We start from the raw sequence: 22,465 nt of genomic DNA, 5'->3' as shown, positions 1-22,465 counted from the left end.
GGGAGGGGAGGGGAGGGGAGGGGAAGGGAGGAGAAGGGAGGGGAGAAAGATGACAGTTGGTTTGTTTTCTTTTGCTTATCCAGATCCAGGATACCCACAATATAAAAAATAAAAAAAAAAAGTTTAGTTATGGTTCATATAGACAGAGCCTGCAAAATGCTGAAAATAGTTTGTCAGTTCTCAACCAGGCTTACTCATCTCAAGTCTTTGAGGTTCTCCTGCAAATGGATGGGGAATTGTTCGTTCAGCAGAAAGAATTCTTAAAGACCTCTTGAAAAATATGCCCCAGTTATTATTTTGTTTCACATGACTAGAGTAATGTAGGAAACCAGTAGCTCTATAGCTGGCAATGACTTTTAAATTAAATCTTGCCTGGGCACCTGGTTTTCTTAGGCAGATGGAAAGTAAAATGATCATGATAGGAAGAAAATGGATATAGGACTGAAAATCAACCTAATGAGTAAATCATCCAAAGAACCTTAATAAGTCTAAAAGACATGTAAGTAGATCAGAAAATGCAATGGCTATAAGATTCATTTATAATCTAATGGAACAGGTGCCAAATAGATCAATTCTGGAGTATCTAGGAAGCAAATGATCTTTTTACTTAGAATCTGTAAAATAAAATGATATTACTGACTGAATGGGATATAATTATATCAAAATAAGAATAGTTTTTATAGAATGTTATAGTTTACAGAGCTCTTTTCGTTTATGTTGTCTCATTTACTCTATAGAATCTCAAAATAGCCCATTTAAAAGTTACAAAATGTTATACTTTTGTGTAAAAAAAAGCTACCTCTGCTCTTGAACAAGAAGTCCTTTGTCAATGTTTTTGTCAACATTAAAATAATTCTTTATAACCTATGAGAATAGCTTTTGAAATTGAGATTTTTGTCTAGATCACATTCTGCAGAGATTTTATTTTTACTAAATAGGATTGAAGAATGTGCCGTTAAAGAGAAAGGTCAAAGAGCAAACAAAAAAAGAGGGAGAGAAGGACTTCAAAGGTAAGACTCAAACCCTGTCCCATGTAGATTTCTAAGCACTCTGTGATGCATGTAGATGAAGAAGAGATTTAAAGAGAATATGGGTTCTTCTTTTTATTTTGGTTTTGGACTTTATATACCTTACTTGAAAATACATCTTAAAAAAGTAAATTAATAAGATAATTGCATATCATTACCCCTCTTGTAAAACTTATATGGTGGCTGCATATCCACCGACTTAGAGGGTATAAAAAAGTTCATAATACAGAGCCACAATCTTTACTATTTCAGGAAAATAAAATATCTTTCAAATGATCCATTGGTAGAAACACATTTTCAAGTGTTAAGGTCATGATTACATAATTTCAGAATGCCTGGTTTAAAAGTGAAAAAGCTGTTAACAGGCTTTCAAGCCTTCCTGCATCCACTCTGAATCTGAGTCTTTTAAGTGAATTGACCTTTTGGTTTGGTGTTGGATAAATGGCCTAAATCAGCTATGTGCCTATACCTTGCAGCACTGGCCCTGTGGAGAAGTGGCTCTAATGGGAACTTCACTCTCATTATCTCAGAATGATTTTATGGGAGAGAAAAGCAGCATAAAAATTGAATGATATTTCAAATAGAATAAATAAAACAGTCTGTGCCTGGCTTCACAACTGACTCACACACAGAGCCATGGGAAAACACTCATCCTTTTTGTGTCTCAATTTCCTGCCTATCTTTGCTCAAGGAGATCATGAAGACAAATATATAAAGTCTCTGTTCTTAAGGGTTTCATGTGGCATAAAGACTTATTTCTGTTTTCATGGTTATGAACATTTTTCAGGTAAAATAAAAAGTAACTGCACATACTAGACAAATTTGAATTTCCAACAAATTGATGCTTTAGTGTATTGGCACACATAGAGATCATAGTAACACATGTATAGGTTTGTTTGCCAAATAGAGGAATTGTTCAAGGGATTCTCAACCTTTGTGCTCCCTCCACTACAAATACCTCATTTTGGTGCCCATTTTGTTGCATTTATTGCTTCATGAGAGTTTCTCCTTCTAATCCAACAGTCCATTGACAGCAGACTGCCCCACTCATCTTTGTAACCATTGTCACACATAATTAGTGCTTCAAGAAAAACGTTGAATGAACAGAGGAATGAAAAATGAAGGACCACTCAGCCTATCACCCACTCCAACCCATGTAGAACTCTGTGCTAAGAAATTTCAAAGTGCTTGAGATTAACGTGGTAAACAGGACAGAAAAAGCCCCTGCCTTCATGAAGCTTACAGTCTGTCATGTATATGGTCTATCAGACTATAAACAAATAAAGTACATAATCGAGTATCAGGTAGTAATAAGTGCTATGAAGAGAAACAAATCTGGACAAGGAAATAGAGGGCTGATAGTTCATGTACTGATTGCAGAAAGCCTCTTGGAAGAGTTTGGAAGGAGAGTTAAGGTATGATTTTCTCCTATAGGTTTCTGGAATATGATAATTGTGCTGTGTTGCTAAGAAGTGAATATCCATTTAATGTATAACTGTCCATGCAATTGAGATAAATATTATAGACAGATTATAAAAAGAAAACCATGGATGATAGATCCTCACTTATCAGCCCCTACAATGGCCTTCAGTGAGAACAAAAACATCTGCCTCATGATAGATGACCAATGTTGCTTGTGCTACCTCATGATGGCCATGCTGGCAGTGAGGACACAACACACTCTGCTAGAGTGTTTACAAAATGAATATTCACAAGACTCATTTAAATACATTATTGGAAAATATTTTCCCTCCCCCTCCCCCCTACTCCCACTCATGTACTTCCTAGGATATTAAGGCTTGCTCTAAAAAATGGAGTGCTCTAGGATCCATCACTTGAAAACAATCATAGATTTTACATTACTGTTTTTGCTGCTGCTACTACTATAGCTGTTGAAATATGACTATCAGAATTCTCATGAAACCTTGCTCATTAAGGAAGTGCTGAGCAAAGCTAAAAAGCTTTTGACATACCTTCTGTTTCTTCACAACCCTAGTTTATTGTATAATAATTACCCAGCTCTTAAAGTGACTTCATAAGTAGATTCCAAATTACTGTAACATTTTCTATATTGCAACAAAAGGTTACTGGCTTCCCTATGAGGAATGTAACTCTCTGTTGAGATTTTGTAAGTGCAAAATTCTCACTCTAAGATGTTATATTTTAAAATTCATGTTCTTATAAAGTGTTCATTCTCCTCTAGGAGTGAATCCCAACAAGTTATATGTTTGGGAAGATGTATGAACCTCTAAGAATCTCAGGGACTATGGTTTTAGGCAATATTCATGATACTGAAGTTACCTTATTAAACAAATAAACAACACATTACCATTCATTCTACTTAATACCAAGTAACTAACCTAGTTAGTAGCTTATATGCTCTTTTAAACTGAAGCTTCATATGTACAATAATAAAGCAGAATTTGGGACAATGACAATCAATCACTGACGGTGTGGGAGGAGGTGGGAAATCATTAAACCCAGTTGTTTATCCAACAAAAATAATTGACTCATTCTGTAGATTCATGGCCAGAGACTCCTGGAAAACTATATCGGGAGGGAATTAGAGGTTATCTGGTCCAACCATCTTATTTTCAGGGTGATGAAACCAGAGCCCAGACAGGTCAACAAGCTTGCCTGAGATGTCATGACCAGTAAGATGCAGATCAAGAACTAGTGTTAGATCCCACTGTCTGCTCTGTGTGGTTAGCACAATGCAGGCCACATTCCTGTGCTTAGAGGGGAAAATAAGGCTCATCCCTTCTCTGAAATGTATCTGGCATCACTAAAAATCCATCCTGACTTAGAATAGAGCCTTCCATCACTCAGCCTCAAAAACACTTGTTTTTGACACTATCACTCTTATGATTTTCCCCATGTTGTGTTTAACAAAGTTAGACCACTGAGTCTCATCCTACAAAGCAGAAACAGTTAACCTGGTGTGCCTGAAACAAGCTGTGCAGGGAAGGACTACAATATGTCACATGGCCCTGCTCTGCATGAAAGTTCAATCCTGAAAAAGAATGCCTTCAGCATCAAGAAAAATAACTCTCACTGTTGCTATGAGGGATTTTTTTTTTACTCCTATCATATCCATTTTTGTCCTTTTTAAAATTCTCTGATGCTTTGTAGGAAATCTGAAAAAAAATATTTGGATGAGTTGGTTCTGATTATCCAAGTATATGATTCAGTCCATGTGTTAATTGTCATGTTTCATCTGTTCCCTGACTCACGGTATAACCTTTAGCAGATGATTTTTCTGTGCCTCAGTTTCTTCAATGACAAAGCAGACTTAGTAATAATAATCCTATCTCCCTTTGACTGAAATTTGATTACAATGTCTTAAAAGAAAGTGCCTTTAAAATTATGTATTATTAGTAATAGGCCCTTATTAATCATCTTCATTGTATAAGCATTAAATAAAAGGTACTAAAGAGGTCATATTAGCATTTAAAATATGAAAACTAGGTTAACAAAAGCATTTGATCCATCAGATTTTGCTATTCTACTCCGCCAAAGTACATTCTAAACTCTTGACTTTTTTAATGAAATAATATCCTTCTGAAATGTTTATAAGTTAAAAAAAAGCCTCCCTTGCTCTCTCCTCCTGGGTGGTATCTTTAGATGGTGGCTATACCTGAAACAGGAAGAAGGAACTGGCACGGGGAGGTAGGCACTGAATGTAGTATTAACCAACACTTTAAAAGATGAGGTTATTGGTAACCATCATTAGCACCTGATTGCATCATTTGTCTAAGATCAGGGCCATATTTTCCTGAATTTGACTACATTTTCTAACCCAAGCCCATTTGTGCCCAAGGGCACACAATTACAAGATATTCTTATGGGTTCACTTTGTGGCCATGGGACAGGAGAATGCCAACGCTCCCTGGCTTCAACTTCGATGGTAGCCCCATGATTCTATCCAACCAAACCAAATGTCCACACAGGGGCACTTGCTGGAAATTTAGATTAAATTTTTTCTTGTAAATACACATAACCACTTAGTTTCTTGATAAGTAACTAGAAATACTTAATGTCTTCTGTTAGCCTGAATTATAGCACAAACCCTGAGAAAACCTGATTCAATGGGAAAACACCCTTATATAATATTCTTCCTTGCTTTGTTATTTTGAGACTGACTATGTCCACACAGGGAAAACCATCTAGAGGATAACTGAAATATCCAAATAAATATTTAACATCTCCAGCTGCATACTTGTCTGCTTATGTGGCAATCAGAAAACAAAGGAACAGAGAATAACCCAGAATTCCCTTACTCATCAAAATTGCTATCCTTCAGTAAATCCTTTTATAAACCATGAATTAATAACCAAATGCCTCTCTCTAAGGGTATTGAGATTAGGTCAAATCAAGAAAAATTCAGAGTCGCAAACAACCCACCTGAAATATAGTTCATTAAACAACTCTCTGAGTTCTTATTTATACTAGACACTTCATGGAAAATAATACAAGGCAGGGTCTACTCTCTACATTGCACTTTAGCATCCCACATGGACAGATGTATCCACAAATAATAACTGAAATATCTGGTGTTAGAGTTAGTGATGTGTAAACTATTGGCAAAGCCATTAGTGATTAATAAAGCATGGAGCATAAGTTGCTCAGTAGGTTTTTAATAAAGTGTCTGTAGAACTTGACAATTAGTTAAAATGTTAGAGCAAGATGTGTGAGATCCAAAGGCAGAATTTCAAACTGCTAAGGGTAACTCCATGTCATTTCCACAAGGGAACATGGTTAAGCAGCTGAGAGGACAGTCTAAGATAAATTCCATTTGTAGAGAGTGAGCGCCTGCCTAATTCTTTAACATCTAAGTGTAAAGACTACTGGATTCTAAGAAAGTAAAGATTTCCTGTCAAGATTATGAAAATCTTGGCTTCTTTTTTGCCATTTCTCATGTGCTTCATGGTTAAAATTTTGCATATTTTAAGTGAACTGTGCTGTTTTGTCTCATTTCATTTATGAAGAAAGAGTTCTAGTCGTTGAGTACTTAGTGATGTTTTGTATTAACCTTATAAGAAAGACAGGTCTTGAAAAGTATCTTTTAAGAAAAGAGCATTGTTCAACTAGACTGACATTACTCAGCCTGGTTCTCACCTTGAATATGCCTTTTGATTCAGAGGCCAGAGCCCATGAGGCTGATGCATGTGAATGTTGTCATTCCAGCTGGGAAGGATGAATTCTTGCAGTAACATCTGCGGGTCCAAGCAGGCACAGGCTGCTGGCGAGGGCGGGTACCAGCGCTATGGCGTCCGGTCCTACCTGCACCAGTTTTATGAGGACTGTACCACCTCGATCTGGGAGTATGAGGATGATTTCCAGATCCAGAGATCGCCTAACAGGTGGAGCTCAGTATTCTGGAAGGTAAGTCGGGAGTATGTTTTTAACTCAGGAAATGGAACAGTTGTTGGATATGATGAAGAACTGAGGCTGCAGAGCACCTAGAGGTTTGGAACTCTGTGGGTGCATCACTCCTAGTGATACTAAATGCAACTCTCTTCCCTTAGGAAGGGAGAACATAAACTGTGAGCTGAAGCAAGCCTCTAAGCACAGCATAATTGTTAATTTGTAGGTTAAACATCAATAGGTATAATTGCCATTATTAATTACTATTTTTGCTACTGTTAGTAATGTGCCACTAAATTAACCAACTGTGAAGCCATCCATAGATGAAGCATTATATGCTTTCAGCCTCCCTTACAGGCTTGCTAAATATCACTTGACAAATTACAACAATTATTAAAAGGAAATCATGAGGTATTTAGAGAGAGTTGATGCTGAGACATAATACAGTGGTCAGGATGTCAGCTCTAGCTCTGCTAGCTACGTGATCATGAGGCTGTCTGAGCTTCAACTTCCTCAAGTGAAGGGGCCTCATCAGGCTATGTATTCCGTCATTCAACATATAATTAGCAAGCACTATTCTGTGCCAAGAAGTTGCAAACTGCTGGAGATTAGAGTGGTAAACAGAAGAAAAAGTCTTTGCCCTCATGGAACTTATAATCTATCATGGGAAACAGACCATAAACAAATAAAAACACATACTAGAATGTCAGGTAGTAACAAGTACAATGAAGAGAAATAAAACAGGATAAGAGAATAGGGAGTGATGGAAGACTGGTATTTAGACATGCTGATCATTGAAAGCCTTTCAGAAGAGATGACATTTGAGCAAATACCAGGATGAACTGAGGAAGCAGACCGTTAAATTATTTGGCTGAAGATCATTCTAGGCTTAGGAAAACAGCAAGTCCAAAAGCTCTGAAATGGGAACAAGTTTGGTGTATTTGAAAAATAACAAGAGATACAGTCTGATTGGAGTAGAATGAGAGGGAGAAAAGAAAGACAATGGATTCAGAAAAATAATGGCACAGATCATTTATGTAGAGCCTTGTACATGGTGGTGTGAACTTTGTCTCTTACCTTGAGAGACATGAGAAGCCGTATGAACATTTTATGCAAAAGAGTGACATGATCTAATATTTTAATGCAATAATTCTGGCTGCTATACAGAAAATGGGTTATAGAAGGACAAGTGTAGAAGCAGCTAGATTATTTAGGAGGCCATTAAAGTACCCTGGCAAGAGATGATGGTGGCTTATATTAAGGAGACGGTAGTGGAGATGGTGAGAAGTAGCCAGATTTAGCATAAAGTTTGAAGACCTAGTGGTCAAGACCTGCTGATGAATTAGATATGAGACAAGGAGGAGTCAAGCAGGATTCCAAGTCTGGTAGCCTGAGCTATTTAGTGAAGATGTTATCATTTACTGGGATGGAGAACACTAAGAAAGCAGCAGGATGGGTGCGGGACCAAGAGTTTGATTCTGACCATGTTATATTGGTGATGCCTTGTTAGACATGCAAGTGGAGAACTCTAGTGGCAATTTAAATATGATAAATAATTTATCACATTTTTAATTTAAGTAATTCATTCAATTTGTGGATTGGGAGTTGTTAGTATATAGAATGTACGCGTACATAAGGCACTAGACTAGGTGGGATCATCCAGGAAGACAGTAGGGACATAGAAGAGGGCATTGGGACCTTCCAACACTTAGAAATCAAAAAAGGCTGAGGATTCAGAAAGGGATGCTGAGAAAATGCAGCCTAACATTCTGTGTCTCAGTGGTTTCCAATCATCCTGACTTTCTCCCAAAAGACCTCAGAATTTTTAACATTGATATTGAATAAACTTGCAATTTATTGGCAATAGTGTAACAAGAGACAATGTAGCATGATGATTATGAGCATGGACTCTGTCCTCAGACTGCATGGTTTAAATCTCAGCTCGTCCGTTTAATAACTCTGCAACTTTTCACAAATCATTGACCTTAATGGGATTCTTACAGTGATACTCATAGTACCAATCACATAAAGTTGTGAGAATTAGATAATATAATATTTGCAAAGAGCTTAGAACAATGTCTAGTATGCACTCAGTAAGCATTCGATATAGAAATTACTATTACCAGATGCCATATGGAACACTGAGTTGGAAATAAAACTGGAAATCTAGTTAATAAATAAAGTATTGGGTAACACAGTTATTACCATAGATTACCCAAGACCTTTGTTAATTCAAAATCTTACTAGTGTCCCATGCTTTGTTTTAGAATCGGTCAAGCCATCTTCCTTGCCCTGTGGAAATGGCTCCTTACTGGCCTGGATCAATGCAGTACATAGCCAAGCTTGGAACATCTTGTATTTACCCACATAAGTGGGTGGTTGCCTCAGTATGTGTCAAAAAGCAAATATTTGCTTGACAGATCTGTTGTGCCAAGAGCCTAAAATGTCACTGACGTACAGAATATTGTAGCATCCATGTGGATCCAAAGCAGTGGTGGGTTATATGATTTTCGATGCTGTAAATCCATCAAACAATATATAAGTATGGATTTGAACTAAAGAACTCACCATAAATTACCAACCTCAGAATTCAGATTTCAATATTTTTGTCTTTTTATTTTACACAAACAAGAATGTGTTTGTTCCTGTTGTGCTGGACCTACTTCAGAGAAAAAACAAAACAAAACAAAACAAAACAAAAGGCAAAAGTCCCTGGCCTCATAGAGATTATGTCCCAGCAAAATCCAAATCCTAGACTCATACCCTAATCATTAAACATTAGGCTGGGCATTCAGACCCCTACAGTGAACCTGAATAAATATCCTAAGAATCACTGTTTTATCACCTCCATCTCCTTAGCAGTGGGCAGCATGGAGGGACTTAACGAGAAAGGAGACTGGAATCAAATGGGCCTGAATTAGAATACTTGCTCTGTCCTATGGATCTAGCTCACAGTGCTATTCTTTCTTTCTATAAACATTTATATGTCCTCTATGAGCAAGGCCATGTGGTAGGCCTGGGGTTCAATTGTGAATACAACGCTGTTCTTCACCTGGGAATAAGATAGAGCCTTGACTTAGAGGAGTTCACACGTAGGGAAGGTAGACATATACACAGATTATTACAACCCAACATGATAAATGCTCCCCTAAAGGCAGTCATATTATTTACTGGGAGCGCAGGGTTTGGGGGGTGAGGAGGAGGACCTGATGCAGCCTGGGGAGGATATAGCTCCACAGAAGAGATCGCCTGGGAACAAGCAGGAATGGGGCACCCAATAGAGAAAGCGCTGCCAAAGCTGAGTGGTGAGAGAAGATGGCGTGTGCTGGAGACTGCAAACAGTTCAGTATGGCTGGGGTGCAAGTTTAGAAGTTGAAGGAGAGGGGTCAAAAGATGAACGTTGGAATGCATACAAGAGCTGGATCATGAAAGACTTTTAAAAGCCGTGAAACAAATTTTTCTAGAAACTTCCAGTTGGAGTACAGTGAGGGGGCAAGATAATAGTAAGTCTAGGCTTTCTTGGGGAGGTCATCTCACAATCAGGTGTGCACACACACACACACATGCATGCACGCACGCACGCACACAAGCACACACAGTATTACACACATTCATTGCCTCTTACCGGTCCTAGATTACTGCATGGTTGTCTCAGTCACTGCTACTTTATCCCAGTGCCTGCAACTGCTGCCATATGCAAAACTCTATGTGACATGGTCCCACCTACGCCCTGCCACCCACTGCTGCTGCCCAAGGTGAAACTTTTCTTTCTTATCCTTGCACTAGACCTTGACTAAGGCTGTTACCACTTGCTTGTGCAGCAAACAGCCTCAGTATGGCAGGTATGAACTCATGGGATAAGTCTTCTCACTCTCAATCCTTCTTTTTCCTCACCCCAGGGTTATCCTCCTCTGTAACTTTTCCTCGACCCATATAAGAAACCACTCAAAGGGTGTCCAACAGCCATGTTCAGGGACAAGGCAAGACCGCCTCCGTAGCCTGACTAAGAGTGAAAGTGCCTCTTGTCCCTCTCTTTTCTCTTGACCTTCCTCCTATCTGTTCTGATTGCTCCAGTTTCTCCTGTGAGCTAAGCCAGAATTTAAACTTACATTTTAGATTTGTCTTCAAAGTTTTGCTGGATATTAAGGAGCTGGTTTTATACTAGAAAGGACAGCTGGCTCTATACTAGAAATGAGAGGAAGCCTCTTAAGAAGAGAAACCATGTGGCATTCTTTCTGTTTCTACACATTTTCTCAGATGGCACTTGAAAGATAGATAAAGAAGGATGAGACTAACAGTGGAGACCATCAGAATGCTATCATGATGATATAACAGTAGCAGCACCGTTAGAGTAGCTGTGGGGATGTGGAGAAGAAAGACAACATTCAAGAGAGCTTCAGGAGGTAGAATCAATATGATTTAATTATCTATTGACTGTGAATGTGAAGAAAGACTCAGTGAATGGGTGGCTACCAGGAACACAGATAGAAAAATTGGGAAGGAAGGGAGGGAGGGAGAGAGGGAGGGAGGGAGGGAGGGAGGGAGGCAGGGAGGAAGGAAGGAGGACCATTTTGAATATTTTGGGTTTCCTGAGCCTTGGGGACATTTCTGTGTAGATCCTCCTATTGGCTGTCAGAAATATGAGGCTAGAGCCCAGGAGAATGATTTAGGCTGGAGTTGAGATTTGGAAATCATTGGTATATGGGTGGGGGTTGAAACTGCAGCCACAGGTTAAACCCTAGAGAAGACATACTGAACAAAAGGTGTGAGTTAAGGGTGGAACCCTGGAGAACACCAATAATCTAAGAACAATGTCTGACAAAGTGGGTTGAGAGTGGGTTATTAAAGAGGTAGATGTAGAAAGAAAAAAGAGTTGTATCAGGTGTAGCAATAGGTGAATGTTTTAAGAAAGCATGAATGACTATAGAACATTCAAATGAGATAAGAAGAGAAAAATCACATGTGATGTCACAATTAGGAGGTCTTTAGTGGCTTCAGAGAGAGGAATTTCTGTGAAATCATGGAGGACCAAGCCGGGCTATCAAGATTAGGAATGAGTTCAAGCAGTAGCTGGAGGGGAACACAGGGATCTAGAATAGATTTTGAAGGAGGGAGCAATTGAATTTGTTCACGTGCTAGAGGGACAGAGTCTCTGTAAGGTAGAAGAGCTAACGTGGGATCATGGGTATCACGACCCAGGTGAAGGGTGACTGTGGAGACTGTAGGAGGTAAAGCTTGTGGAAGGACCTAGATCATAGCGTGACATAGGCTGTGACTCTGTAAAGCTCAGTGTCTTTACAAGAAGTCAGGCAAGAAGGTCAGGACGATGAGCTTGACTCTGTCATCCCTGCTGGCAAGTGACACCACTCGTAGCTCAGATCCTGCTGAGGAGAGGTCAGCCACAGCCCACAGGGCGAATGAAGAAGAAAAGCCAGGCTTCAGTCTTGATATGCTTCTCCTGAGTTACCTCCAACCCAGATGGCTCCTTTCAGATTTCGCTCCAGCCAGCATTCCCCACCACACGCTGTTCTTCCCTGCCACACTAGTTCTTGCTTCCAGCAGTCATTACTGCCTTGTCTCTGCCAGAACAGCTGCGTTGCTGCTGCTGCCAGTTCTGCTTATTGGAGCAAACTGCATTTTCAGAAATCATCAGCTCATAGAGATACAACGAAGGGGATGTTGGTCAAAATAACAGCAGTGTCAGGCTTGTCGCCCCCAGCAGCAGAGTTTCTGGAATCCAAGTTCTCTCTATCCAGTCCTCCTTCCCAGCCGGGGGACTGGGTTTTCACACATCCTCCCCACAGCCAAGAGAGTCACGAGAAGTCACAGTTCAGAAACTGTCCTTGCTAATTTGTCATTGCCTGGGAAGGTCTCTGTCTCTCTCTCTCTCTCTCTCTCTCTCTCTCTCTCTCTCTCTCTCTCTCTCTCTCTCTCTCTCTGTGTTGGTGTTGACCTAATCACCCCATAGCCCCTCAGACTGCTCTGGTGTGCTTGGGGGGAGGCCCCTTGCCCAGCAGCATTTCAACTCTTCTGCATGTCCCTAAACAGGGCTGCTTTGGTCTCTTAGACCATTAAAATACCTCTGTGTTGCATTGTTTTAACTCTCTCTATTTAATAGAGCCCCATTTTAGAAATAGGGCCACTTCAACTTAGAGCTGTATGCAAAGATAATTGTTATGATACTGTATAGCATCAATACCAAAGTTTTTTTATTCTTTCTGGTATGCCAACAAGGTACCAGGATTAAGATGATGTATCCCAACATCCCTTCTCACCTCTATTATACGCTTAGGAAGTTAAGATGCAGGGAAATTTTGATCCTGTCATTGCTTCTTCACACCTACCATCCCAAGCTCTCCCTGGCCTGTTTTAACAGATTTGGAGTCCCTCTCTGGGCACACCTCGCGGAGATCCTCGTTAGCCTTGCATTGATGGCACCTTCAGATTCTTTGGAGTTAGCTATTCATTACCTTGGGCTCCCCTCCACAGAGGTTGGGCATCTCTCTGCTACTCAGGTGTAACAAGGAAAAGGGAGGAGGCTCAGGGAGGCCAGCCATTTCTAGTTCTTAAAGTGAGCAGAAGTCCCACCATCTGCAAGTTGTGGTTTGCCTTTTGGCTTTTAAGTGATATTCCAAGAGTGGATTCTAATCTATAAAGCACTGTTTAGTTGAGGAGCAGACTGTTCTGAGAATCAATCACCTGGCTCCATATTCAGCAGTCTGGTGGTTTAGGTTAGTCAGTCAGGAATATTCATTAAGCACAATAAGAGCTGTGGAGAGACAAGACAGAAATAGAAGATGCAGAACGTTGGCCTCAGTTGCTCTTAAGAATCTCATAAACTAAGATGGATACATTTTCGCTGCCCTCAATTTTTGAAAATTAGTGCCAGTTCTTGAGGAGGGAGGTAATTTTGTGACATATGAAGCTTGTCACCATCGATATTTAAGTTAATTTCGTTTTTCCATTCAGAATTTTCCAATGTGAGTCACTTTGTAAAAGTTATTTTTAAATAATAGTCTTTGGAGGTGATTTTATTCACCACCATTTTTAGAAAAATGTGGAAAGCTGTTCAAAAGGTAATATTTTATAACCCAAGTTTTCCTGTACTACTTATATCTTATGTAGAATAGTTTCTATTTTTTTTCAGAAGACACTATATTGACTTTTTGTTTGTTTTCAATTTCCTTTTTACAATATTACGTAATGGAATTTTGTCCATTTGTGGTAACAAAAACTCTTGCAATAAAAAAAAATAATAGCAGGTAATATACAAAATAGTAATTGGTGAAGTATCATGGGAGAATAAAAAGGGGAGCACTTAGAAGTCTTGCACTGGGTTAGAGCTGATCACAAGCCACCTGCTCCTATGGGACCTTGAACTATGTATGCTTCTTCAATCCTAAACACCTTAGTTTCTTACAAGTAAGATGGGTATAAATATACCTACCTCTCATAAGACACTGGTGAGGATAAAGTGAAAAATACATTTAGCAATATGCTTAGGTCACAATAGATGCTGTCAACAAAAGGTTGCTGATACCAACCCAATGCCAACAGGAGTCTCCAATCTGTAAAAGGAGAAACTTGATTCAAGTAAAAACAGTGTGCAAGCCTGGAAAACTCAGCCTTCAGAAGAAACAGAAAATGCATTCCTCTGAAACAAAGGGGAGGCTGGCTTATGCAGAGAAAGCTCCCATGCTGGTCCCTGATTGGTCCATTTTCCTGCAATCCAAATTTGCACAGTTTGATTGGTCCAAATAGCACTGTCCTGATTAGCTGGAGCCACTCTGATTGGTCAGTAAAAATGCAAATGAGGATATAGCTGCATAGCTCTGATTGGACAGGGAAAGTCTCAGCCCATTGGTCAAAATACAATTCCAGGAACTCCTTTATAATGGTCAGCTCACACTGTGCAGAAGCATAGTACAGGAGGCTGACAGTTCAGTCTGTGGCTTTCTCCAGAAATGCAGCGTGCATGTGAGGCCTCAGCAAAGACTGGTTATGAATATGAGCCCAATTAAACCACAAGGAGTCCTTCTTGGTAGATATATCCCTTCTCAAGGTTCACAATGCTGGATATACTAGTTTTCCTTTCCCTGCTTTGTTAAGGTGATGGATTTGCAAATGTTTTCCTTCTGTTATCCAAACCTTCTTTTTTAGTGTATTACCTGAGAATGTAATAAATAAATAACTTAAACATACTTTAAATGTTCCAGATTAAATGGTATTATGCATTTCATTATTTTTCCAACCTTGTTATTCTAACTAAAAGAAATTAGAAACAGGAGGAAATGAAAAATGTGGTTAAAAAATAAATAACTATGTTAGCTGTTCTTTATTCCAAGTGCTGAGCATTATGTTGTAATGAGGTTGCCAATGTAGCATAATTTTATGAGAGGTACATTTCCCAATAATAACAGCTACTTGTTACAATATATTACTTAGTCAGGCACAGGGCTAAGTACTTTCATGCACGTCTCATTTAGTCCTCACAACAACAGTATAAGGTAGGTACTAGTATCATTTATCATTTTATAGATGGGAAATTAACAAGAGAATCATTTAAGTAACTTTCTAGTTGGCGGTGCTAGAATCCAAGCCTGAGCCTGTTAACTCCACCCTCTGAGCTTAAACCCCTAAATGGTATGTTATGTTCCATCTTCAGCATGCTACATTTTATTAGAACTTGAGCTGATGCAGTGTAATCTTCATCTGCTACTCCTAACACTTTTCATCTGCTACTCCTAACACTTCTCATCTGCACAAGTAAAGCCCAAAGAGTTTCATGTTAGAGGAGAAAGCACCAGCCTGGGGTCAGATCTGTGGCTTCTAGCCCTCCTCTGCAACTTGCTAGCTGTTCTTCCTGGGCCAGTGACCTGCCCTCTGTGAGGCTGCATTTCCTTACCTGTAAACTGGTGATTATGGGTCCTTCCCCGCTTACTTGGGGAAGGGGTGAGTAGTTACACATACTGTCAATGTCCGCCAGCCTAAATCACCAGCACATACCTATATATTGAGCGAGTTGAGTTTATTACGCATCATAGTGAAAGAGGTGACACCATAGGGCTTCCTGGGGTATTTCAGGAAGGGAGTGTGAGAAATGACATATTATAGGCTTTGGGTGGGCGATTTGGGAGAGGGTCTAAGGGAACAGGAGATCACTCTGCATTGTCATGGACAATTCTATGATTGGATTTCTTAATGAATCTTATCCATATAGACAGCAGCCTAGAGCCAGACTAAAGCAGTAACTGGTAAAGAAGCAGCAGTTATTCATATTAGTGTGTGTGTGTGTGGGGGGGTATTGGGTATTTTGTGGCTTGCACAATGACCTTGATTTTGTCTGTGCTGAGAGAAAATGATGAAGTGGTCACACTGCATCACGGGCTCAGAATGAGCTTGCCTGATGTTATGTTCTATGAGATTGATTGTGCCGACAGGGGAACAACATGGCTTCGCTGTGAGCTCCAGGCAGCTTCTAACAATATCTAGGCCTAATGGATAGAGTTAGGCCAGCTCCTGAATATCAGGGCTGCTTCTGTCTTCCCCGAGACCCAGTGACACAATGTAAGCAAAAGGGGGCTTTGTCAACAACAAAGCATTGTACAAACTGAAAGCTCAGAAGAAAAAAAATCAATTTCTAGCTGTCATTAAAATCAGAAAGGTCCTCCTTCCGCCTTCTTTTTTAACCAGAAAATTGTGTAGGCATACAGATTTGGGGTGACTAGGAAAGTTCACTTCCTCTCCAAAAAATCCAAGACGAGTCCTGCCCTGGTAGTCTCAGGGATAGCTGAAGCACTGTGCTTATCTGTCTTGCTTCACTGTGTCTTTCTCTAGGTCGGACTCATCTCTGGCACAGTCTTTGTGATTCTTGGATTGACTGTTCTGGCAGTGGGCTTTCTTGTGCCCCCCAAAATTGAAGCCTTTGGCGAAGCTGACTTCGTGGTGGTCGACACGCATGCTGTCCAGTTTAACGGAGCCCTTGACCTGTGCAAGCTGGCAGGAGCCGTGCTCTTCTGCATCGGGGGAACGTCCATGGCGGGGTGCCTGCTGATGTCGGTGTTTGCAAAAAGTTACTCCAAAGAAGAAAAATTCCTGCAGCAAAAGTTTAAAGAGCGAATCGCAGACATCAAGGTACACACCCAGCCCATTACAAAAGCTCCGGGCCCAGGGGAAACAAAGATACCGGTCACTTTGTCCAGGGTTCAAAATGTCCAGCCTGTATCAACAACCTGAACCTCCCCACCGCCACCACCGGTCCTCCCCTCTCTAACATGGTTACAATGAAGCAGGCCAGCTTTTGAAGTGACAAAGATTCGGTGTTGATTTGCACAGGCCTGTGCTTGTCTGTGGGCAGCACGGGGCGCGAGCTCACACTTGCTCAGCTCAGTGGCTCTGGGGAAGGTGGACGCCATGTGTCCAGCTGTGCACAGGCTCCCAGCTGCTTAGAGGGTGTTTCTGTGTGTCCGTCAGGAGCCCCCTCCCACTCCCCTCCCATAGATTGTGACTTAGTGTCCTTTTCCGTGTTTTTGGAAAATGCTGAACAGTTTAGACCAGCCTACCAACTGCTAACGTGCCCATTTTATTTTCTAATATTGGTTTTTCTAATCTCCCCTGTGTGGTGCTGCCTTCCATTCCTGTCTCACTAAGTGTAAGATATTGTCATATGTGTTCTTAGAAAAATGAAGTTCCCTGACTTTGACCCAATCGCTAGTCTTTCAACTATATCTTAACATGAGGTTCTTGAGATTGGATACAAATTTATCAGATTTCTCCATAAATCTTTTTTTCTTTAGTTTTTTTCACTTAAAAAAACTAAAATTGCCAACTGTAGAATCTTGGGGAAAAAGTTAATGTTAGGAGTATCTATGTACTCAATGTCCAAAAGCACTGAATTCGAAGCCAAGAAATTTGAATTCTTACTACTAACTAGCTCTGTGACCTTGGGGAAGTCACTTAACCTCCCAAGCCTCAGTTTCCCCATCTACATAATGGGAGTCCCAGACTGTGATAGCTGAGATTCCTTTTGTACCATGTGTCATCGTGTCTCCCCCCTCCAAAGGGTGTTTACGATGTTTTGGGACTCTCACCACAGGGGAGTTCTTTTAGACCTGGACTCGGAGAGTCACCCAGTCAGCAGCCTCTGTCCACCAATCCCTTAAATATCCAACCCCAGCAGTTTATACGATGCTGCCATATTTTTATAAAGACAAAAGTAAGCCATTCTCAAATAAGAAACCCCTGAGTAGATATTAACCTTAAAAAGGGTTTTCTTTCTCCAATAAGACATTTTATTCTCCAGCAAGATGTTTGTCTCATCCCTTTGCGATTTTATTTAATCTGTGGATTTCAAGAACTGAGGGAAATGGAAGATGTGACATGGGTATTCTCTCAGACTTTGTGCCCCTTCGTATTCTGTCTTTTTTTTTTTTCTTCCTTCACTGGATAAATAAAATATGTGAAAGAGCAGAACCTGAATTGCATTGTCATTCCTTCAGTGTGGCTGTTTTCTCCCCAACATGTAATTTTCCATTCTGAGGCTGAATGAGCACTGATGTTTCCCTGGCTAAATGGAGGAATAAATGAAGCAATTAGTGCTCTCCCTGCACATTGTTTATTTTGCCCAGTCCAGCATAAAACGCAGAGCAAATCGGACCCCTCAACAAGGATCATTGGCCAGATTGGGGAGAAATTGTTTCAGTTTCCTCAGGTTCTCTACCTGCTCATGGAAATACCATTGTAATTTGACTCTTTGAAGCCGTCTACAAGCCCCCAAATATCTGTTCAATGCAACAGCATTTGAAGCTTCCCATGCTTGCTTCTGTGCTATGTACCAGTGGTTCTCTGAGGATGAGACTTGACTTTTAAAAGCTTCCAGAATGAAAATGAATGGCTGTGGGGCATGGGAGCTTTTAGGTCCAGGCATGATAGCAGCCACGAAAAAGCAGCTCCATTCCTCAGACAAAGGCCTAAAACAAACTGAGATGCATCAAGTAAGAGCTGGGTGGGAGTGATTCAACCTTCCCTGTGTTTCCTGTCCTGCCCAAGCTTCGTGGGGCTGGGGACTTAGAAGGAAGAAGGATTGAGGGATTTTGTAAGAAAGCAGACGAAGAAGCTGAAAGGTATCAGGAAATAAACCTTGACCTCTGGAAAGAGTGCAGGCCATGTGTAATCAGAGGGCAAGGAGCAGTAGACTGAAGACTTTTTAAAGCGATTTTCAGGCCCCGCTGGGGAGACATCAGTGATATGGCAAGCCAGAGGGTGTCAGAGACTTGGCCTCAGCCTGTTTGCTTACACTGAGCCAATCTTTCCCTTCAGTGCTGAAATTTCTAAAGGAAAGTGAAACCACATACGTATAGATGGGGAGAGAAGGTGCTGAGGCTGCAATGGAGAAACTGAAAAATGAGTTCTGGCCTGGAGATCCCGTAAGCAGTGGCACGTGGGTGGAAACCTTGGATGATATGGGCCCACCCCAGGCAGAAGACCCCCATGCCATCAGCACTGATCCAGCCACCTCCATCTGCTTGGGCACTTCCAGTGGCTAGACCCCTACCCAGAATGCAAACCACATCTTATGATGGCTCTATATGGTTAGAAAGTTTACCATCACGTCTTTCCAAAATATGCCTTGCTAACCCTTCAGCACACTGGACCAAGTGCTAGAATTCAAAGTTACCCACAAGTCTAACCCCTCGTAAAAAAGACCATCGAACCCACCCCTGCTATGAAGTTTTTCATGCAATCATTTTAAATCCTGTCACCTCCCTGGCTGTCTTCTTCAGGCAAACATTTCTATATATTCTCAAAATGTCTAATTGTCCATGGCACCTATTAAATGGGGCCCCTAGAAGTTTTAAAATGTATGTAGGTTATTAGATACCCTAACTTCATTAATTGCCTTACTTATGAAATGCATAGGCACCCAGCACCTCAAGCCAGAAAACCGTTGACAAGAGATGCATAAGCAGCTCCTCTGTGCACTTCCATGGCCTCCTGTGACCTGTCTAGCTCCTTCCACATGTCCTGGAACGTGCATTCTAGCCATACTCGGCCATTCTCCTCTCTAAATGTGCCTACATGTCATGCCACTGTGCCTGCACTCACAGAGCTTATTTTCCCAGTAATAACCATCTGCCCATTCTCTGGTTATCAAACTCCATTCAAGGCCATATCAAGAAATAACAGCAATAACAATGAGCTAATTTGAGGCCAATGTGCCATTGAAGCATTTTACGTGTATTAATAAATTTAATCCTCACAAAAAACATAGGAAGTTGGGGCTATTATCATATGCCTATTTCACAGGAAAGGAAACAGGCAAAGAGATAACTTGTCCAAGGAGAATCAGTAAGTGAAGGAGGTGGGATTCAAATCTAAGGAGCCTGGCTCCAGGAGCAACAATACACTCTGGAAATGTCACCTTCTCTGCAGTTCTCGGTCTCTCCTCTCCTCTCCTCTCCTCTCCTCTCCTCTCCTCTCCTCTCTCTCTCTCTCCTGGTTCAGACTTAATGTCTCTTTCTCAAGTGCCAGCATTTTGTACAAACACATTCTGTTGCACTTATCTCTCTTTATTATAGTGATTTGTTTATACATCTGTTTCTTCCATTAGAAGCTAGACTATTAGTTGCTTGGGTACAAGGAGCATGACTTAATGAGTGGTGAACTCTCAAAAGCAAATATATAAAAGCTGTTTTGCTACTATCATATGGTCATTTAAAACAATTATTGTATTTTTACCTCAAGCCAGGCATTCTGTTGCCACTACAGAAAACAAAGAGGAGATTAATAGGGACACTAAAATTGTTTCATATCTAATGTGCGTGGGAACTAAGAATGAGAGCACGGCTATGGAGAGCAAAGTTCTCCTAAATCTACCATTTGGGTTGTGGGGAGTCCAGCCTAATGGCGATCTTGCCATTACTCTATCTGGAAGCAAAATCCTCCAGCCAACAAGCCAAGCCATAGAGCTACTAGTCATACTTCTCACTCCTGAAAGCAACTGATGGAAGAGCTAGACCCATCTACTCAAGAGCAGAGTGAATTGTCTCCAGCAGACCTGAATAAATAACCCGACCCTTCACCCTTAAATAGGAAAGTACAACCAGAATCATCAGATATCTGAGGAAAACCAGCACCTTGAAAGAGGATATACACCCGGAATAATAGGCTCCATGGAAACCATAAGTATTTCAGGTATCACAGGAGAACTCTTTAAAAAAGCTAATTAGTCTTCAAGACAAATTGCATCAATAAAATCAAAATAGAATACGATGAAAAAGAACACCAAATAGTTTAAAAATAACAAATTCATAAGACAATAAGTTGAAGGCACTTCCCAAAAAGTAAAATAGCCCCCATAAAAATAAAAATGTGAGACAAAAAAGTAAAAGCCAGAGAGTCAAAGAGAAAAAGATAATAATAATAATAAAAAACAGAGAAAAGAATATAAATAAAATAATAGGAGAAAATTTCTCAAGGCTATATAGAATACAGAAATCTTCAGGTTGGAAGTGCCTGCTAAATATTCAGCAATATGAATGGTTAAAAAAAAATCAGACACAATCTTCTGAAATTTTAGAACACAAATGATAAAAAGGATCCAAGAAGCTTCCAGAAGGAACCACCAACATCTACAAAGCAATAATAATCTGACTGAGAAAAGAGAAAGGCTGTGATTTCATGTGACGAATGGTAAGGTAACTTTTAGTCCACAGAAAATACGTATGCTTTTATCAAGAAGAAAAAAGGAAAGCAACAGAAACTCCAGAAAGAAAACTTTAAAATAAACTGCACAAGGAAATTGTGGTCTAAACATTAAGCATGATTGTGGCTTCATGGGGGAGAATTGACTGAGAATAAGAAAAATAGAAGCCATTTGAAATTTGATCTTGCCATTAGGCACATTCTATTTCTAAGAGAACAGGAGTGGGGACACCGAACCCACAGAGAAAGACCTGAGCTCTGCTGCCTCAGTAGCTCTGCAAGTGACAAACATTTTACAAAGTCAAAGGACAACATTTGTTTTCTACTTTCAAAATCAAACTATAGACAAAATAGAAGTCTAAATTATAATTATGAAACAGACTGCATTTGTGGTCAATCTGATGATATTAAAATAAAAGTAGAGCTGGCAAAATTTGGAAAGCAGAAGGGAGAAGACAAGAGGAGGCAATGGTAAGAATACAAACATCCTTGTCTAATTTAGTAAAGAGTCAAGAGTAACTATCTCATGTTTATGGAAAGAAATGATGGCTGAGGTTTATTATTTGCTTATAAAAGATAACCCCATGATAAAACTTAAAAATGAAACTTAACAAACATTGGAAAGAAGAGAGGGAATAAAAAGAGAGGTAGAGAAAGTAAATTAAACCCTCATCTTTCATGGTAGGAAACCAGTCATTATTGCTTCAGTTAATAAATCAAGAAATAATAAATAGCTATATTATTCAAAGTTATGGAAAAAGCTACTGGAAGAGTTTCAAACAGAAAATTTTATAAGAGGTTGCCTCTGGGGGGTGGGGGTGGGGGGAGGCAGACCTGTTTTGATTCACACAGTGAATACCAGACAGATACAGTGTCTGACCTATGGCCTTTATATAGACTTTAAGCAAATCACTGCTGTATTAGGGGCTATTAAAAAAAAAAAGAGCATCAAGGGATTCTGTTTACGCAAAGGGATTTAGCCTAGAGTAAAGCTCTGGGAAGGCCTCCCTGAGGACGTGATATTTAATCTGTGTCTTGAAATATGAGTAGAAGTTAACCAAGGTGATCCTGGCCTGGAGAATTTGTTCCTTTTGAGAAAGGGGGGCAGTGGACTGTGGAAAGAGAGAGAAGAGTTTTCAAGGCAGAGGCAACAGCACATGCAAACTCTCAGAGCATGTTGAAAGAATCGTATTACTAAGTGCCTTGTAGCTGAAGAAGCCCGGAGCCCCAGGGGAGAGCGTGACGACAAGGGTACCAAGCGAAGCGGCTCCAATGTGAACTGTAAAACAGGCCAGACTGGGGCATGAGACTGAATCATGGCGGAGGGTAAGGTTTTCTACAGAAGGCCAAGATCAGGCACAGGAGAA

At 40.3% G+C, this 22,465-nt stretch overlaps 1 protein-coding gene across 3 annotated transcripts in view; it reads left to right on the top strand.

Annotated features, from left to right (window-relative positions):
- NRSN1 (neurensin 1) overlaps positions 1 to 17,867 on the top strand; it is a 19,003-nt gene extending 1,136 nt beyond the window's left edge. For 2 of the 3 annotated variants that reach the window (XM_019640481.1, XM_019640482.1), the window contains exons 2-4: positions 939 to 1,010; positions 6,216 to 6,413; positions 16,233 to 17,867. In XM_019640481.1, coding sequence (XP_019496026.1) covers positions 6,225 to 6,413; positions 16,233 to 16,631 — 588 coding nt within the window. In that variant the 5' untranslated portion in view covers positions 939 to 1,010; positions 6,216 to 6,224 and the 3' untranslated portion in view covers positions 16,632 to 17,867. Of the gene's footprint in view, positions 1 to 938; positions 1,011 to 2,223; positions 2,444 to 6,215; positions 6,414 to 16,232 lie in introns of those variants that run through there. The other variant, XM_019640480.1, reaches the window with a different exon arrangement.
- Positions 17,868 to 22,465: the final 4,598 nt, after the last annotated feature.

Source organism: Hipposideros armiger, unplaced genomic scaffold (assembly GCF_001890085.2).
Source record: "Hipposideros armiger isolate ML-2016 unplaced genomic scaffold, ASM189008v1 scaffold_50, whole genome shotgun sequence".
NCBI lineage: Eukaryota > Metazoa > Chordata > Mammalia > Chiroptera > Hipposideridae > Hipposideros > Hipposideros armiger.
The sequence above is the reverse complement of the archived record's forward strand: the minus strand, read 5'-3'. Positions and strand labels throughout refer to the sequence as shown.